This window comes from Lethenteron reissneri, chromosome 16 (assembly GCF_015708825.2).
Source record: "Lethenteron reissneri isolate LAM-NWPU_2019-01 chromosome 16, ASM1570882v1, whole genome shotgun sequence".
In the NCBI taxonomy this organism is placed as follows: Eukaryota; Metazoa; Chordata; class Hyperoartia; order Petromyzontiformes; family Petromyzontidae; genus Lethenteron; species Lethenteron reissneri.
This window is the reverse complement of record NC_083794.1, coordinates 6,733,792-6,747,070: the sequence shown is the minus strand read 5'-3', so window position 1 is coordinate 6,747,070 and position 13,279 is coordinate 6,733,792. Positions and strand designations below refer to the sequence as shown.

General features: G+C 43.7%; 1 protein-coding gene across 1 annotated transcript in view; it reads left to right on the top strand.

Moving 5' to 3' along the window:
* LOC133342874 (short transient receptor potential channel 4-like) overlaps positions 1-13,279 on the top strand; it is a 79,911-nt gene that overhangs the window by 33,176 nt on the left and 33,456 nt on the right. The window contains 1 exon segment of the mRNA XM_061552232.1: positions 5,754-5,816. Within this exon segment, the coding sequence (XP_061408216.1) occupies positions 5,754-5,816 (63 nt within the window).

Sequence of the window (13,279 nt, the reverse complement as noted above, 5' to 3'; positions counted from 1 at the left end):
GACTGTCCGTCTGCGTAGGTACCCCGTCAGGCAAGTGGCCTATTGTTTTGGTCTTTAGATATCCATCAGGTGTGTAGAACACCTTTCAATTGTATTTAATTTAACCTGCTAATATATTTCAAAGGCACTCCCCCTTAACCAACTTTTTTTTACACATTTTCTTTTACACATGCTTTTTTTTTTACACGTGACTTTCATGAAACGTGAAGGTCAAGTTGATCTCCGATTTTAGCACTCCCTTGAAAAACAACAACAACAACAACAAACTCCCCACTCGGCTCTTGACGTGATCACGTACCCAGTTACAGGCTGTTACAAATTAGAAACAGAGACCAGGGAAGCCAGATGGCGGGTTCTTATGAGTGCACACACAATTTCTCAAATGTTACACGATACGAGACACTGACACGCGACACGTATGCGACACAGCAACCACATTACCGCAGCCGGGGTAAAGCGCCTCCGGTTTGTTACTTGAGAATGTGATTAAAAGTAGGAAAGAAATTGATTATATTTACATTGGCATTATTTATTTTTTTGACTCACCACGTTCGTCATCAATACTGCCCTGTAGTAGAACAAACTATATTTGGCTGTTTCAGGCCCTGGCCCTCCTTTAGAGCAGAGCCAATTCTGGAAAAATCAACCCGTTATATACTTTATGTTATAATTAGGTACTGCAATGATTTTATCCTCGAACAATGCTACGAATAGGCACAATGTGTGGTCTTAATTCCGTTATGTGGGGTTGATGTCCTCACCCTGTTCTGCATGGGTTCCCTCTGGGTTCTCCAGTTTCCTCCCAGAGCCAAAGAAAAATGCAACGTAACTGGTATTGGGGGAAATAAAGATCCCAATGCTGAAGAATTACCCGAGAAATACTTAACCAGGTGTATACGCAGCTACGTCACGCCTACTGTGAAAACTTGGCAAGACCCTCCTGTCAAAGAGTCTTGAGACTAAAGTGATGCTTTCCTCGGTAAATAAACGTACAAATATAAAGTCATTTTCCTCATCTCATTTTTACAGTTTTGCCCACAAAATAGCCTATCCACATGTATTGCTTTTTGTGTTAAAGTGGGGTCCCATAGATTACATGTAGTGTTCTTGCCAACTGCACCTGATAATCTAGCAGCATTTGTTTAACAATACTGACTCTGCTGACGAGACCCAGGAGGTTTAATCTGGTCCAGGGTTTGCTTGCTTAAATGAACGCTGCTGAATAATATTGATCTGCAAATTGCTTGTCATGGCTAATGGATCTTTTTTTTAATTAATATGTGGAGATGTGGAGACAGATCAGCTTCAGAATGTCCTCAACTTTCAAAGATTTATTTGAGAAAATTTTACCTGGACTCCCTCCAGCTCATAGCACAGAAAACTGATCTTGTTGAGGTAGTCAATGACTTATTAACTCTGCCTTTGGCCAAAGAGTACATTCTTATTTTTTGCTAGACTCAAGGGCAGCCTCTGACACAGCTGATAATTCAATTTTGTTCGACCTCCCCTCAGGGACACTGGGAATTTCAAGCACTGCTTTGAGACGAATTACCTCACATCCCTCAAACAGGTGACATTGTTGTCTCAGTGTCGCTTGGGGGGAGGTCTACTTCTTTGCTATCAAGAGAACTATGCGGTGTCCCTTGGGGATCCATTTTGGGCCCTCAACTGTTCTCTATGATTATTATGCTATCATTGAACAACGTCAGTCAGCAGTTTGGGGTGAGCTTTCATTTCGATGCCAATGACACAATTGTATCTTTCAGTCAAGCACGATCAGGTCTCTAACTTGACAGTGCTGTCAGCTTGTCTCCCAGATATTAAATATTGGATGCTACGAAACTTTCCCAGTCTAAACTGAGGCAATTATATTGGACTCCCGACACCCACCAACTCTACAATGTTAACTTCCTCACATCTGTCATTGAGAGCTTGCTTTATTGTTCTTCCAAACTTGCTACCCAATCTCTGAAATATTGCCAAACTCAAACCCTGTCTCTCCTCTGCCGGTGCAATGAAGTTAAATCCACTCCTTCAATTCTTCTCGACTTGATCACTGCAAGGCACTCATTACAGCAATATCCGCGAAGACATTGCTAAGTTGTACAACATGCTGCTTGCCCCCTGAGTGCTCACACATTCAAATAAAAAATCTGTCCACATTACACCAATCCTGGCCTCATTACATTGGCTCCCAGTTCATTCTCGGCCCGATTTCAAGATTCTGCTTTTTAAGTTACAAGGCACTAAACGGTCTTGCTCCTTCTTACTTGACTGAACTCCACTCTGTTTCTATCCCAAGTCGTATACTCCATGCACAAGATGCTTCAGTAGTAATGCTCCCCCGGATCACAATGCCTGCTCATGCTTCTAACCAGTGGAATTCCTTATATGTAACACCCTTTGTGAGATCCGCCAACTCGATGTGAGTTGTTTTTTTATTACACCTGAAAACACATCTGTGCAATAAGAATTTGACAAACAAAAATATGTATATCAGCGATCAGATGGCCTTTTATTTGTTGATCTCATGGGAAGGCCTTCATCCGCTGATGATATGATAATTGCCTTTGTTGTGGTGGCTGTTGTTGCAATGGGGAATTTTAAATGAAGTCCGTAGTGAGACAAAATGTGTATTTTTTTCTCTCATATATTTGAGTGCGCACAGCAGCTTGTGAGGGAATGTGGTGTCTTCTTCATCATTGCCCATTATGCACCAACTTTGACGTTCGCACACTGGCCAGCTGTTGAGTGAACCTGTTCTCGAGTCATCATCATCAACGTCAGCCAAATATGTACAGTATGTTGAACTTCTTTCGCACCGTACGTAGCCAACTGTGTGCTAATCGGAGGTGCGGGGGAAGGAGCACAAACAACACGTGAGCTATCCAGTGCTGAATGAAGGTCTCCCCAACTCCTCACATATTGACCGCAATGAACGTGGGCTTGGGGTGGACACGTGGCTAGGGGCCGTTCATAAATGACGTCACGTACCTAGGGTGGGGAGGGGTCAGACATTTGTGACGATGTGTGACGAGGGGGGGAGGGTTGGTTTGAGAAATGTGACGTCACATCAAAATGCGCATCTTTAAATAAATATAGACAACACGTTCTACTTAATCAAATAGACTTTTTAATAAACGTTTTATCCTACAACATCAGAGTGCAGCGCCACATTAAATACGCACTACAATGACAATAGTTAAAATCGTCCAAAATCGCGTGACGTCATTTATGGACGGCCCCCTATAAGGGAATGGTGCTCCTTGGTCGAGACTAACGGGGGATCGGCGGCCGGAGCGAGGAGCTCGCCTGAGGGATCACGTCCGCCGCGGAGACGAAGCGATGAAATCATCCCGTGCGCGGCACGTGGACGGATTATTGTCCTTGAGTGGTAGAAATATGAACGTTTATTTTATCCCCCTGATGAATTAAGGGGGTGCTGCATTTTTGACATTCTTGTCTTAATTGTCTGATATTTTAATCCGACACAATTGAATCAGTGCTGTCTAATGTTTTGAAACCTCCCTTGAGTCGGGGGTGATATTTCATTTCAAATCAAACCTTTAAACCTTTAAAGGCGGCCCAGGCGTGGTGTTGACCACCCACTCCGTCGTATGCTGTGCCGGTCTTCATGGGTGCTCGCTAAAGGCACTTGCCCCAACAGTCTGTCGAGGCTATACGGGGGATCGTTATCTTTGTCTTCGTACCGCTGCATACCTCGCACGAGTTGTCCTGCTGTTCACGACTCGGTTTGTTATTTTTTCATGTATTTTACTGTGGGCTGTCCACACAATTTATGTCATGGCTATCTTGGGTCATGCCCTTCCCTTTCCACTGCTCAACACCCGACTGCCCACACATTTCAAGTTACACTCCTCGACCGTTTATAACAGACGCCGTCAGGAAGATGACACTTAATCGATTTCCGCACTGATGCAACAAGCCCCAATGTTGCCTCTGTCCATTCAAAACAGATTCCTCAACAATTTACCGTTTGTGTTACCACGGACCTCATGGTTATCTTGTCCGCGTTGTGTTTGTTGAATTTAATTTAATTTCACATGGTCACTGCTCAAGAGTTGAAGCTTTCATTCTTTTGACGTAAACAGCATCTGGAGATTTCGTTACATGTATACACGATATCGAGTACTTTTTTTTGCTCTTATTCATCTCAAGTCCAAAACTTGCAGCCTCCTTCGTCAAGTTCTGCAATCCCTTTCTCGTAATGCGTTGTGCCATTATTTCTGAAAATTAAATTTTCTCAGAAGATGTCAAATAGCGTCGCTGTTAATATCCTCGGTGAGAACGTGTCTCCTTTTCCTGACTCCTCTTATGATTTGTGCTTTCCTCTTGTGATTTGTGCAATTTCTCCGCGCAATCTCAACGCAGCAGTTCCTTCGGAGTGGCGTTGGCAATGTCAACATGACATCTAATCAACAAGTCAGTTTCGTGAACGCTGGATGATCACTTACGTTTCCGCTGAATCGAATTCCTTTTCATAATCAACTCCAGGCCAGGCAATAGTGGCGTCGATATTCATATGCCATTTTCAGGAGTTGATTGGGAGTGTGTATGTGATCTACGGTGGAATCGCCTTTCCTCAATCGAGCTTGGACACGTGGTTAGTTGGCCTCTAAAACTTCCATAATTTGGTGCCCGAAGATCTTCAAATCGAAAAGGGAGACACGTCGTTTTTGTCTCCCTTTTTGAAAAAGAAGAATCATTGCAGCACTCATTCCATGATTGAGGTACGGTATTACATTTCCGTTTAAACGTTTAGTAGGTGTAGTTTCGCGCATTCATTTTACAGCATTTGAGTAAATCATAATTAAACGATTCTTTCGCGGATGATTAATTGTAGGTTCTGAAAGCATAACAATCACTTTTATTCGATTAACAAGAGCGTACAAGAACCTTCGTTAAATATGAATGCAATCCTCAAAACAAACGCTTGTAAGCGGACTGCGTGGCTCAAGAGGTGAGGGCACTGAACTGGCCCTGCTAAGATCTTAGATTTGAATGCAAGGAGCAGCTTGTCATTAAAGCGGGCTGTCAAGTTGAGTGAGTTGATGGTCTCTGCCTGGTCATCAAAGACGGCAGCGCGGAAACCCATCATATTAAATCTGTTTCCGTGCATTTGCTTAGAGTCCAGCTCTGAGATTTAAAAAAAAAAAATCGGTTTGACTACCATACAACAAACATTTCTTTGCAGCAGAGCATGTGATAATATGCACCCCGAGTGTGGATCAGAGGTCACTTGAAGGGACATATCAGAAGTGGTTCTGTGATGTCCGCTTCTTGTTAGCCACTCGCAAACATCGACGGGTGCACTGCTGTGTGAGAGCTTCAAATGGATTCTCTGTCTCACGATGTGACCGCGATAAATAAAATTTGGGGGGTAAAAAAAAAAAAACACCACTTGTGTGTAACGGAACATTTTACACAATCCGCTACACGGCTGCCCAGTCATTGAACCTGTGAGACTTTGCCGAGTGGGTCCCACAAGTGGGCCGAAGCCGATTTGATGAGCAATGCCCGTGCCTGCCTTCCACAGCAATCTTTAAGTCGTTGTTCGGCAATCGCTGTTTGGCAAAGGACCGTAGGTCCGCGTGCAATTACTGAAGCTCGCCTCGTCCGCCCGCTAGCGATGATTCTGACGGTGTATTCCGACCGACGTACAATTTAACGCCGTTGCCCGGATTTACGTGCGGGTCCCTCATCGTATGTCTCTAAATGCATCATTTTGCCAGCAGGAGCGGCTATTTTGGAGTCTGCTTGGGGCAAGAAGGACAGGCGCTGCAGACATCCTGGTGGTAGGTCCACTGATTAATCAAATTTCCGCAGTGAAACAAATCTTTCTGCCTTTGCTCGAGGATAATTTATTCTCTCTCCTGACGCCTTCTCGGTCAGTGCCTGTTTTTTTCAAACATCCATGGGCTGTGAATCTCCTTTCCATGCACGTTGTGGGTGGGGGGGGGCACGGGAAGGGCTGACAGAGAGCCGGCTTAAAGGCCAAACCATCCCTATGCACGAGCCTCGCCATAAACATGTTTAATTTAAAACTGTGCAACATTTCTCACGAAAAAAAAAATCCGCAGAGCAGTTTTTGTCATTCAGAATAACATTGAATATTGTAACTGTAAAATATAAAATGTAACAAATCTTACATATATATAAAATGGCAGCTGTTCCAAATGGCATTGGATATTTCTCTTGCTACGATACGTCTCTGTGAAAAATTACTTCAGTTTATCTGTTGGAGATTTTGGCATGCACGCTGCATCGTATCAGTTTTTAACTTGATCTAGTGTGACTTAGGGTAACTTGCAGTGACACACTTTCCTGACGACACTTGTGTAAGTATTTTCTAAACTGAAACCCCATTTCTTTAGAAATGCTTTTTGTGTTTAGTTTGTTGTCCTTCCCCCGCACTTCCGATTAGCAAAATAGATTCAACATACATACACTGGATACAGCTATCGTGCTGTGACGGTTCCACCTGAAGACTAAAGCTTGTGTTGCCTCCGAAACGTCGTGATTTTAATTTTTCGATTTAAAGCTTTCGTGACTGCAGGGATTCATCTTCTTGGTTCTTTCAGTAAAGTCACGTAGAAGGGAAGTAATAAAATAATAAAAAGAAAACATAATCAAATAATTCTCACGTTTCGGCCACAACGCAAGCAGCCGTCCTCAGGTGAAGACCAGGTCTGTCGGGGAGACAGCGTCTGAATGATTTTTATTTTATTTTTATTTTACTTTTATTTATTTTCATTTTAATTTTTTACCTACGTGACTTTACCGAAAAAACCTAAGAATATGAATCATTGCAGTCACGAAAGCTTCAAATGTAGAAATACATACATATACACGTTTCTGTAGTGTTGTTTAATAATTATTATTATTATTTATTCGTGGTAGCAGTAGCAAGCTGATATAGCGAACAAAACTGCATGTACAAGACACAACAAACTCGAGACAATACAAACCAGGCAGTATAAGCGAGAACAAAAATTATTGAATCGTGAATCAATCACAATGCTGTATGATGACAATCCATCAAGCCCTGGTGGAGTGTATCATTGCACGCATCCCACACGGTGTAAACGATTGTGGGGGGATTGTTGCTTGTGTAGAGAAGTTCCGACGGACGCACTCGTAGACGCAGGTAAGTTAAGGGCTTCCGCCAGGGTTTATTAAAGCTTATCAATATTACACAGCAGGGTACACAACTCCCAGGGGCTAGGGGGGTCCTACTCTGAGTGCGGGTCCCTGCCGGCTAGCTCCGGTCTCTCTCTCTCGTGTCGGATCGTGAACTCTGCCGACTCCACCGAGCGGAGAGAGAAGCACCTCTACGGCTACCACCGGCTTCTCCCCAGACTCCCTATTCGATCCCTCTCTCTACCCCTGGTCCCCTCTTCACCCTGCTTACTCTACCCGTTCCCACAGTGACCCCGCTTACGTCACGGGGTCTCCCTTAAGTACCCTAGGAGATGTGACGTCATCGCTACTGAACGGCACACCTGACGTCACGTCCCCATTTTACTCCTCTACACTTGTTAGGCATGAGGTTGGTATGACGGGGAGGCTGTGATGTGGCCAGAAACCCAGAAGGGGTTAATGTGGATCATTATGTAGCTGGCAGATTCTTGAATAGTATTTTGATTCTACATGAAATTGGAAATCAAAAATTGCAATATTTTTTTTAAGTATACGTGGACGTATTGGCGGTCCACTGGGGCACCTTAACACACCGCTCCTCATAAAATAGTCTAAAATCTAAATTTTAATCAGCAAATATGTTTATCAGTCTTTAATAGAACCCGTCGCAAGTTTGACGTGACTCGAAGGTTTATTTAGTCTACTGAGACTTGCTAAAACATTTTTTTTAATATTGACCGTTGATTTGGTTCTGGGGCACGCGATTTTTCGGGTCGACCAGGAGGGCGAACGCCTGGAGCAGCAACAGCAGCAGCAGCTGCTTTTTTGCGTGCCTTGCGAGCCTGAAGTGGGCCTGGAGCATGGATAGTACGGAAAGTAGAGCGTTGGGGTCATGTCGTTCTTCATACAAATTCTTTAGGGTTAGGGTTAGGAACCGTCCGTCCAAGTCTCGGGCACGAGCCACAACACGGAGCCAATCGTCATCAGGCCGGGTGCTGCTTTACGGCAAGAGACTGTGAAGCTTCGTGCTCAGCTGCTGATGACATTCGCCTACCGATTGCTTCGACATCACGAGAACGGATTTTTACGCACCCCGCAAGATTGTCTGACCGGGGTTGCGAATCGCGGTGTCAAAATGTGCTAGTGATTTAAATGTACATACGTCACAAATATAGGTCAAGAAATTCCATTCGAAATATTATATTTGTAGATAATAACAGCTACTGCCACCACAGCTGCTACCATCATCACCATCACCACCCTCATCAGCACCACCACCACTCCCACCACGACCACCGCCCTCACTACTACTCCCACCGACATCACCAGCACCCTGACCACAACTACCACCTTGCCCACCATCACCCTGACCACTACTACCACCACACCCACCACCATCACCATCTTCGACACTTCAATGTTACCACCACCGCCAGTGTCACCACGACCCCCACCGTCTTGTTTCAATTGTTTCTCAATGTTTTTGTTGTGTCGTTGGTGCAGTTTTGATCGCTTCGTTAGCCTCAACGTAACGGCATATCATTTGCATGTAATTTGCATCGATTGTGCGTAATTACATTTTTACGCACGTGATTTTATACACTTGCGAGCATAATTGATTTTAATCTAAGCTGCAATGCATCATTGTGCGTCTAATGGATACACTTGCAATAATGAGCCACACGGTCAACAGCTGGGTGGTAATGTGGGCTGTGCAGCAATGACCGTTTAAGATTTAGATGGCAACACCTGGATTCGCTGTCAACTTCAGCTACAGATCATGCTAAATGCACACAGCGTTGAACGCGTTCGCTCGAGATATCTACAAAACGAAGTCTTTGATCAAAGCGAATTTAACGGTTCCTTTTCATCTTCGGGCGAGGATCATATATATTGGTGATGGTGGTGGTGGCGACGATGATGATTATAGTAGTAGATGTCTCAGTGGTTGTGGTGGAAGCAGTGGCGGTGGTGGTAGTGGCGACTGCGGGTTCCATGCATGCACAGTCAGTGGGACATCAGAGACCTGCGAGTTTTGGCATCGACTTTCACTGCCACAATTGGTGTGTAGTCTCTCATAGTGGCCTGCATGACTGATTTAATTCAGAGGGGCAGTCCTGGAAAGACCAAAAAAAGAGCTCTTTAAAAAAACAATATCGTGCCCTTTATTTAGAATGCTTCTTTGTCTCCCCATCCAAATAAAGCTACCCACCAAGCCAGCCCAGCCAACCCGGCATCGGCAGCCTATCTCAGGAACATTCTCTGAAGTGGTCTGACATTGCCCTGTGACCTTTTGACCTACAATGCAATTCCAGGCATCTGATTGTGGTCACGGGCCACCTTTGAACATTGGTGTCGAGATTGGTCAAAACGGCACAAAGTAATAATCCGGCTGCTGACACAAGCTGAATATAAGTGATTGATTGGTCTCGGGGTTTTTTCTTCGATTTTTTTATTGTGGTCATCGCCTTTACAGAGCAATGGGGGACAAAATATTAAAAAGCCAGATTCTCTGGATTATGTTTTTCATAGCTGTGGCTCTAAGTTGCATGTTTAGCCCTTGTTTGCAATTACTCAATATATTTCCACTCCTAGGATCCTCGCAATTTTTTATTGTTTTCTTCACACGAGCTTTATTACATTTATTAATGAGCAGGCACATGGCATGCATATTCCGTGTTACACTTGCCTAAATGCATTATCTACATTGCATTGTGTCAGTAAGATTCTCGTTGCAAACTCTGTTCAATCAATTATGGAGTGTTTTGTTTATTATAGCAAGATTTTACCAGCATACTGATACTGTGTGATGATGCATTCAGAACAATATTAAGCAACACATTTAAAAGCTTACAATAATTATATTGGAGAGTTATGGGTTTTTTTTGTCTTACACACACCTCTGCAGATGTTAAGGCATTGAACTAATTAATTACCGTTTGGGTAAATTTTGGGAACTTTCCGTCATGGATTGTTTAAATGGTTATTGCAGTTGTCAGTTCGTAAGACACGTGTTTGGTGGGTAACGTTAACATCCATTCATTTACTGAGGGACGTTTCGAACGAATCTCAAAAGTCATGTTACAGAGGGCCCTGTTTGTAATGTTTCAAAAGGTCGTGTTGACTAACGCCATTGGCGCCTCCTCTTTGGTTATTTCGGTAAAGTCACGTATAAAGAGAAAGTAATAAATTAAATACTAGCATACGACGTTTCGATTGCAACACAAGCAATCATCATCAGGTATAAATGAAATAGAAACACAAATCTAGTATACTTAGAAATGTAACGTAATACAACAGAGAGTCGGATAACATAACAGTCAAACACCCTACCTGGTTGAATACGTTCTTCCTGAGAATGCTAAATTTGAGAGAGAGATAAAACACAGAACCAGAGACATATAGACAGACATATAAGCAGAGACAGATATCACAGAGATACATAGAGAGAGAGACGTACATAGGCACACAGAGAAACCACGCCTCTGTGTCGAGGCCTTAAATAGAGAGAGGGGGCGGAGAGAGAGGGAGGGGTTAGAGAAATTAGCATGTCAATGAATGGCACGGTGAGTTGCACGGTGCAAAAGCTTGGAGCCGACAGTTGTTGTAAAGTGGATACTCGACCTTTAAGGGCCACTCTTACAGTCTCACCACCACCACCACCACCGTCTCTGCCTTCAGGTCTTCCCTCCTCCGTATGCTTGCCCCACCTTCTGGGTGTCACTTCATTGCCCGTCTCGGTAATCCGCCCTCTCTCCCTTTCACCCTTACACACGTGCGCCACCCATCGCAACCTACATCTACAACACTCTCCTTGCGATATTCCATGATAAACCGACAAAAGCTATGCATATAATATCAGTTTGTTTAATGCAGACTTGATTCCTTCCAAAGGTTTATATTTGGCGTTTGAACATAACACCTGTTTTATTGCCACAAAGGGTAAAACCTATTCTTATTTTTCATACTTTGATACCGGCAAAAAAGATCACCGTGATAATGTTGCTGGTGTTGGCGATATATCTCAATTCCTGAAGGTTATGTACTTATTTGGGGATTACACAGCAGCGCCCCCCCCCCCCCCCCCCCCCCCCCCCACTGTGAAAACTTGGCTGGAGACTGCAAAAAAAAGAGTTTGGAGACTCGGTGACACAATCCTGGGGGGGAAAAAACGAGCGTAATAATGAAATCATAAATAATAACAGCCACCTCATAGCCCTGGGGAATGGTGTGTCACAGACATGAGGTAATGTTTACATAATTCACAACCCTTGCCTCCAGAGAGCTGGATTTCAGGAATGCATCACAGAATAATATGCAGATGCCCCAGATAATTGTGACAATTATTTTGGTTAGTATTGAGCTGCCATCTCTTGAGATACGTAAAGCCATGAAATATCATGGATAGAAGAATATCTTACAATTACCAGAAGAGTGGAACACTAAATGGATATATATATTTATCTTCTTGGTTCTTTCGGTAAAGTCACGTAGAAGGGACAGACCTGGTCTTCACCTGAGGACGGCTGCTTGCGTTGTGGCCGAAACGTCGTGAGAATTATTTTATTATGTTTTATTTTTATTATTTTATTACTTCCCTTCTACGTGACTTTACCGAAAGAACCAAGAAGATGAATCCCTGCAGTCACGAAAGCTTTAAATCGAAATGTATATATATATATTGTCTTGAGTGGTGCATTATTCTTATTATTGTTAAATTAACTGAATAAAATCTGGACTTTTAATGTCCACGGAAGAGTTCGGCCCTTTCACCGGATGACTTCCTCAAAAACAGGACAATCCTGGAAATACCAGGACAGGTGGCAAACCAATGCAATTGTGTATTTGCAATTTGTGAGTGCTCATTTCCTTTGTCTTTTGCACAAAAGTGCCACGGTGACACCAGCGAGTCAATAATAAGGATCATCTAGAAAACGATCCTGCTAGGGGATGTGCTCATTTTTATGAATGGAAAATCTTGCCCTCCCACCACAGTACCTGGAGCAAACGTGCGCATAAGATGGTACAGCATTCAAATGTTCACACTGATGGTTTCACGACTCACTTCAGGTGTTTCCGTCTCATGGCTTCCGTCTCACGGCCACTTAGCAGCCCAGCGGATTTGGAAGTCTCACAAATCTATGCGATCCACTAACCCCTTGCCGACAAGGCAATGAATGAATCACAGTCACGAGCCGCCACTGCCAGCCAGTCAGAGGTGCAGTTAAAGCAGCAGCTCCGCTAATTTCCTGCTGATGCCGTTGCTGGCAGAAGGGCCTTCACTCGAGGGATATTTTACCAAGCGTGTTTAAAGAGGTGAACGTTACCCACACTTTGCCCCACCACACGTAACCTGCTGACCAAGAAACAGCTGGTGCTTTTACCGAAATATACTTGAAACGTCATCAACCATGTATCAGGCACATCATGTGCAAAGCCATCAGAACACCCATCACGTGTTTTCCCATTGCAACATAAATAAATAAAAAGTGCACAGGAGCATCTGTTTTCGCTTGGCACACTGCGGTCCTAACTCAGAACGCTGCGGTGTGACGGTATTGAACGTTTAAACGCCCATCAGAGGGTTGCGCATTATCTGGAGAATGCACACACACACTCGTACACATCCACTTGCAGTAGAAGTGGCCCTCGAGTTGAAAACTCATCCATCAGTTGATCGATCGATCCATCTGCAAGCCTGTTAATTATTCCTTGCTGTTAATTAATTCACTCAACTGATATCACTGAACAGCGATCGCTCTGTTTGCACAGCGCCTATAGGTGGTACATGTTATTTTTTTCTCATAGATCTTTCATTAACCATAGAAACCCCTTTGGATTGAACGCAAAGATTTCAGGGTGGTTTTTTTTTTGCATCTTTACATTAAAGTAATGCAGATTCCACTAAGGGACTAAAGCCACTCTCTTTGATTACACGCGCAGGCACAGACGGCTGATGTCGTCATTGCAAGATTTCCTTACTGCGCCTGAAATAATCAACCCCACGAGCAAGCCTTCCACAGAGCACATGGTTGGTTGGCTTGACTACCTAGCAATTACCCTCACGTTAGTCTTCATGTATTACGCTTAGAAATATCTGCTTAGGATTCGTATTATT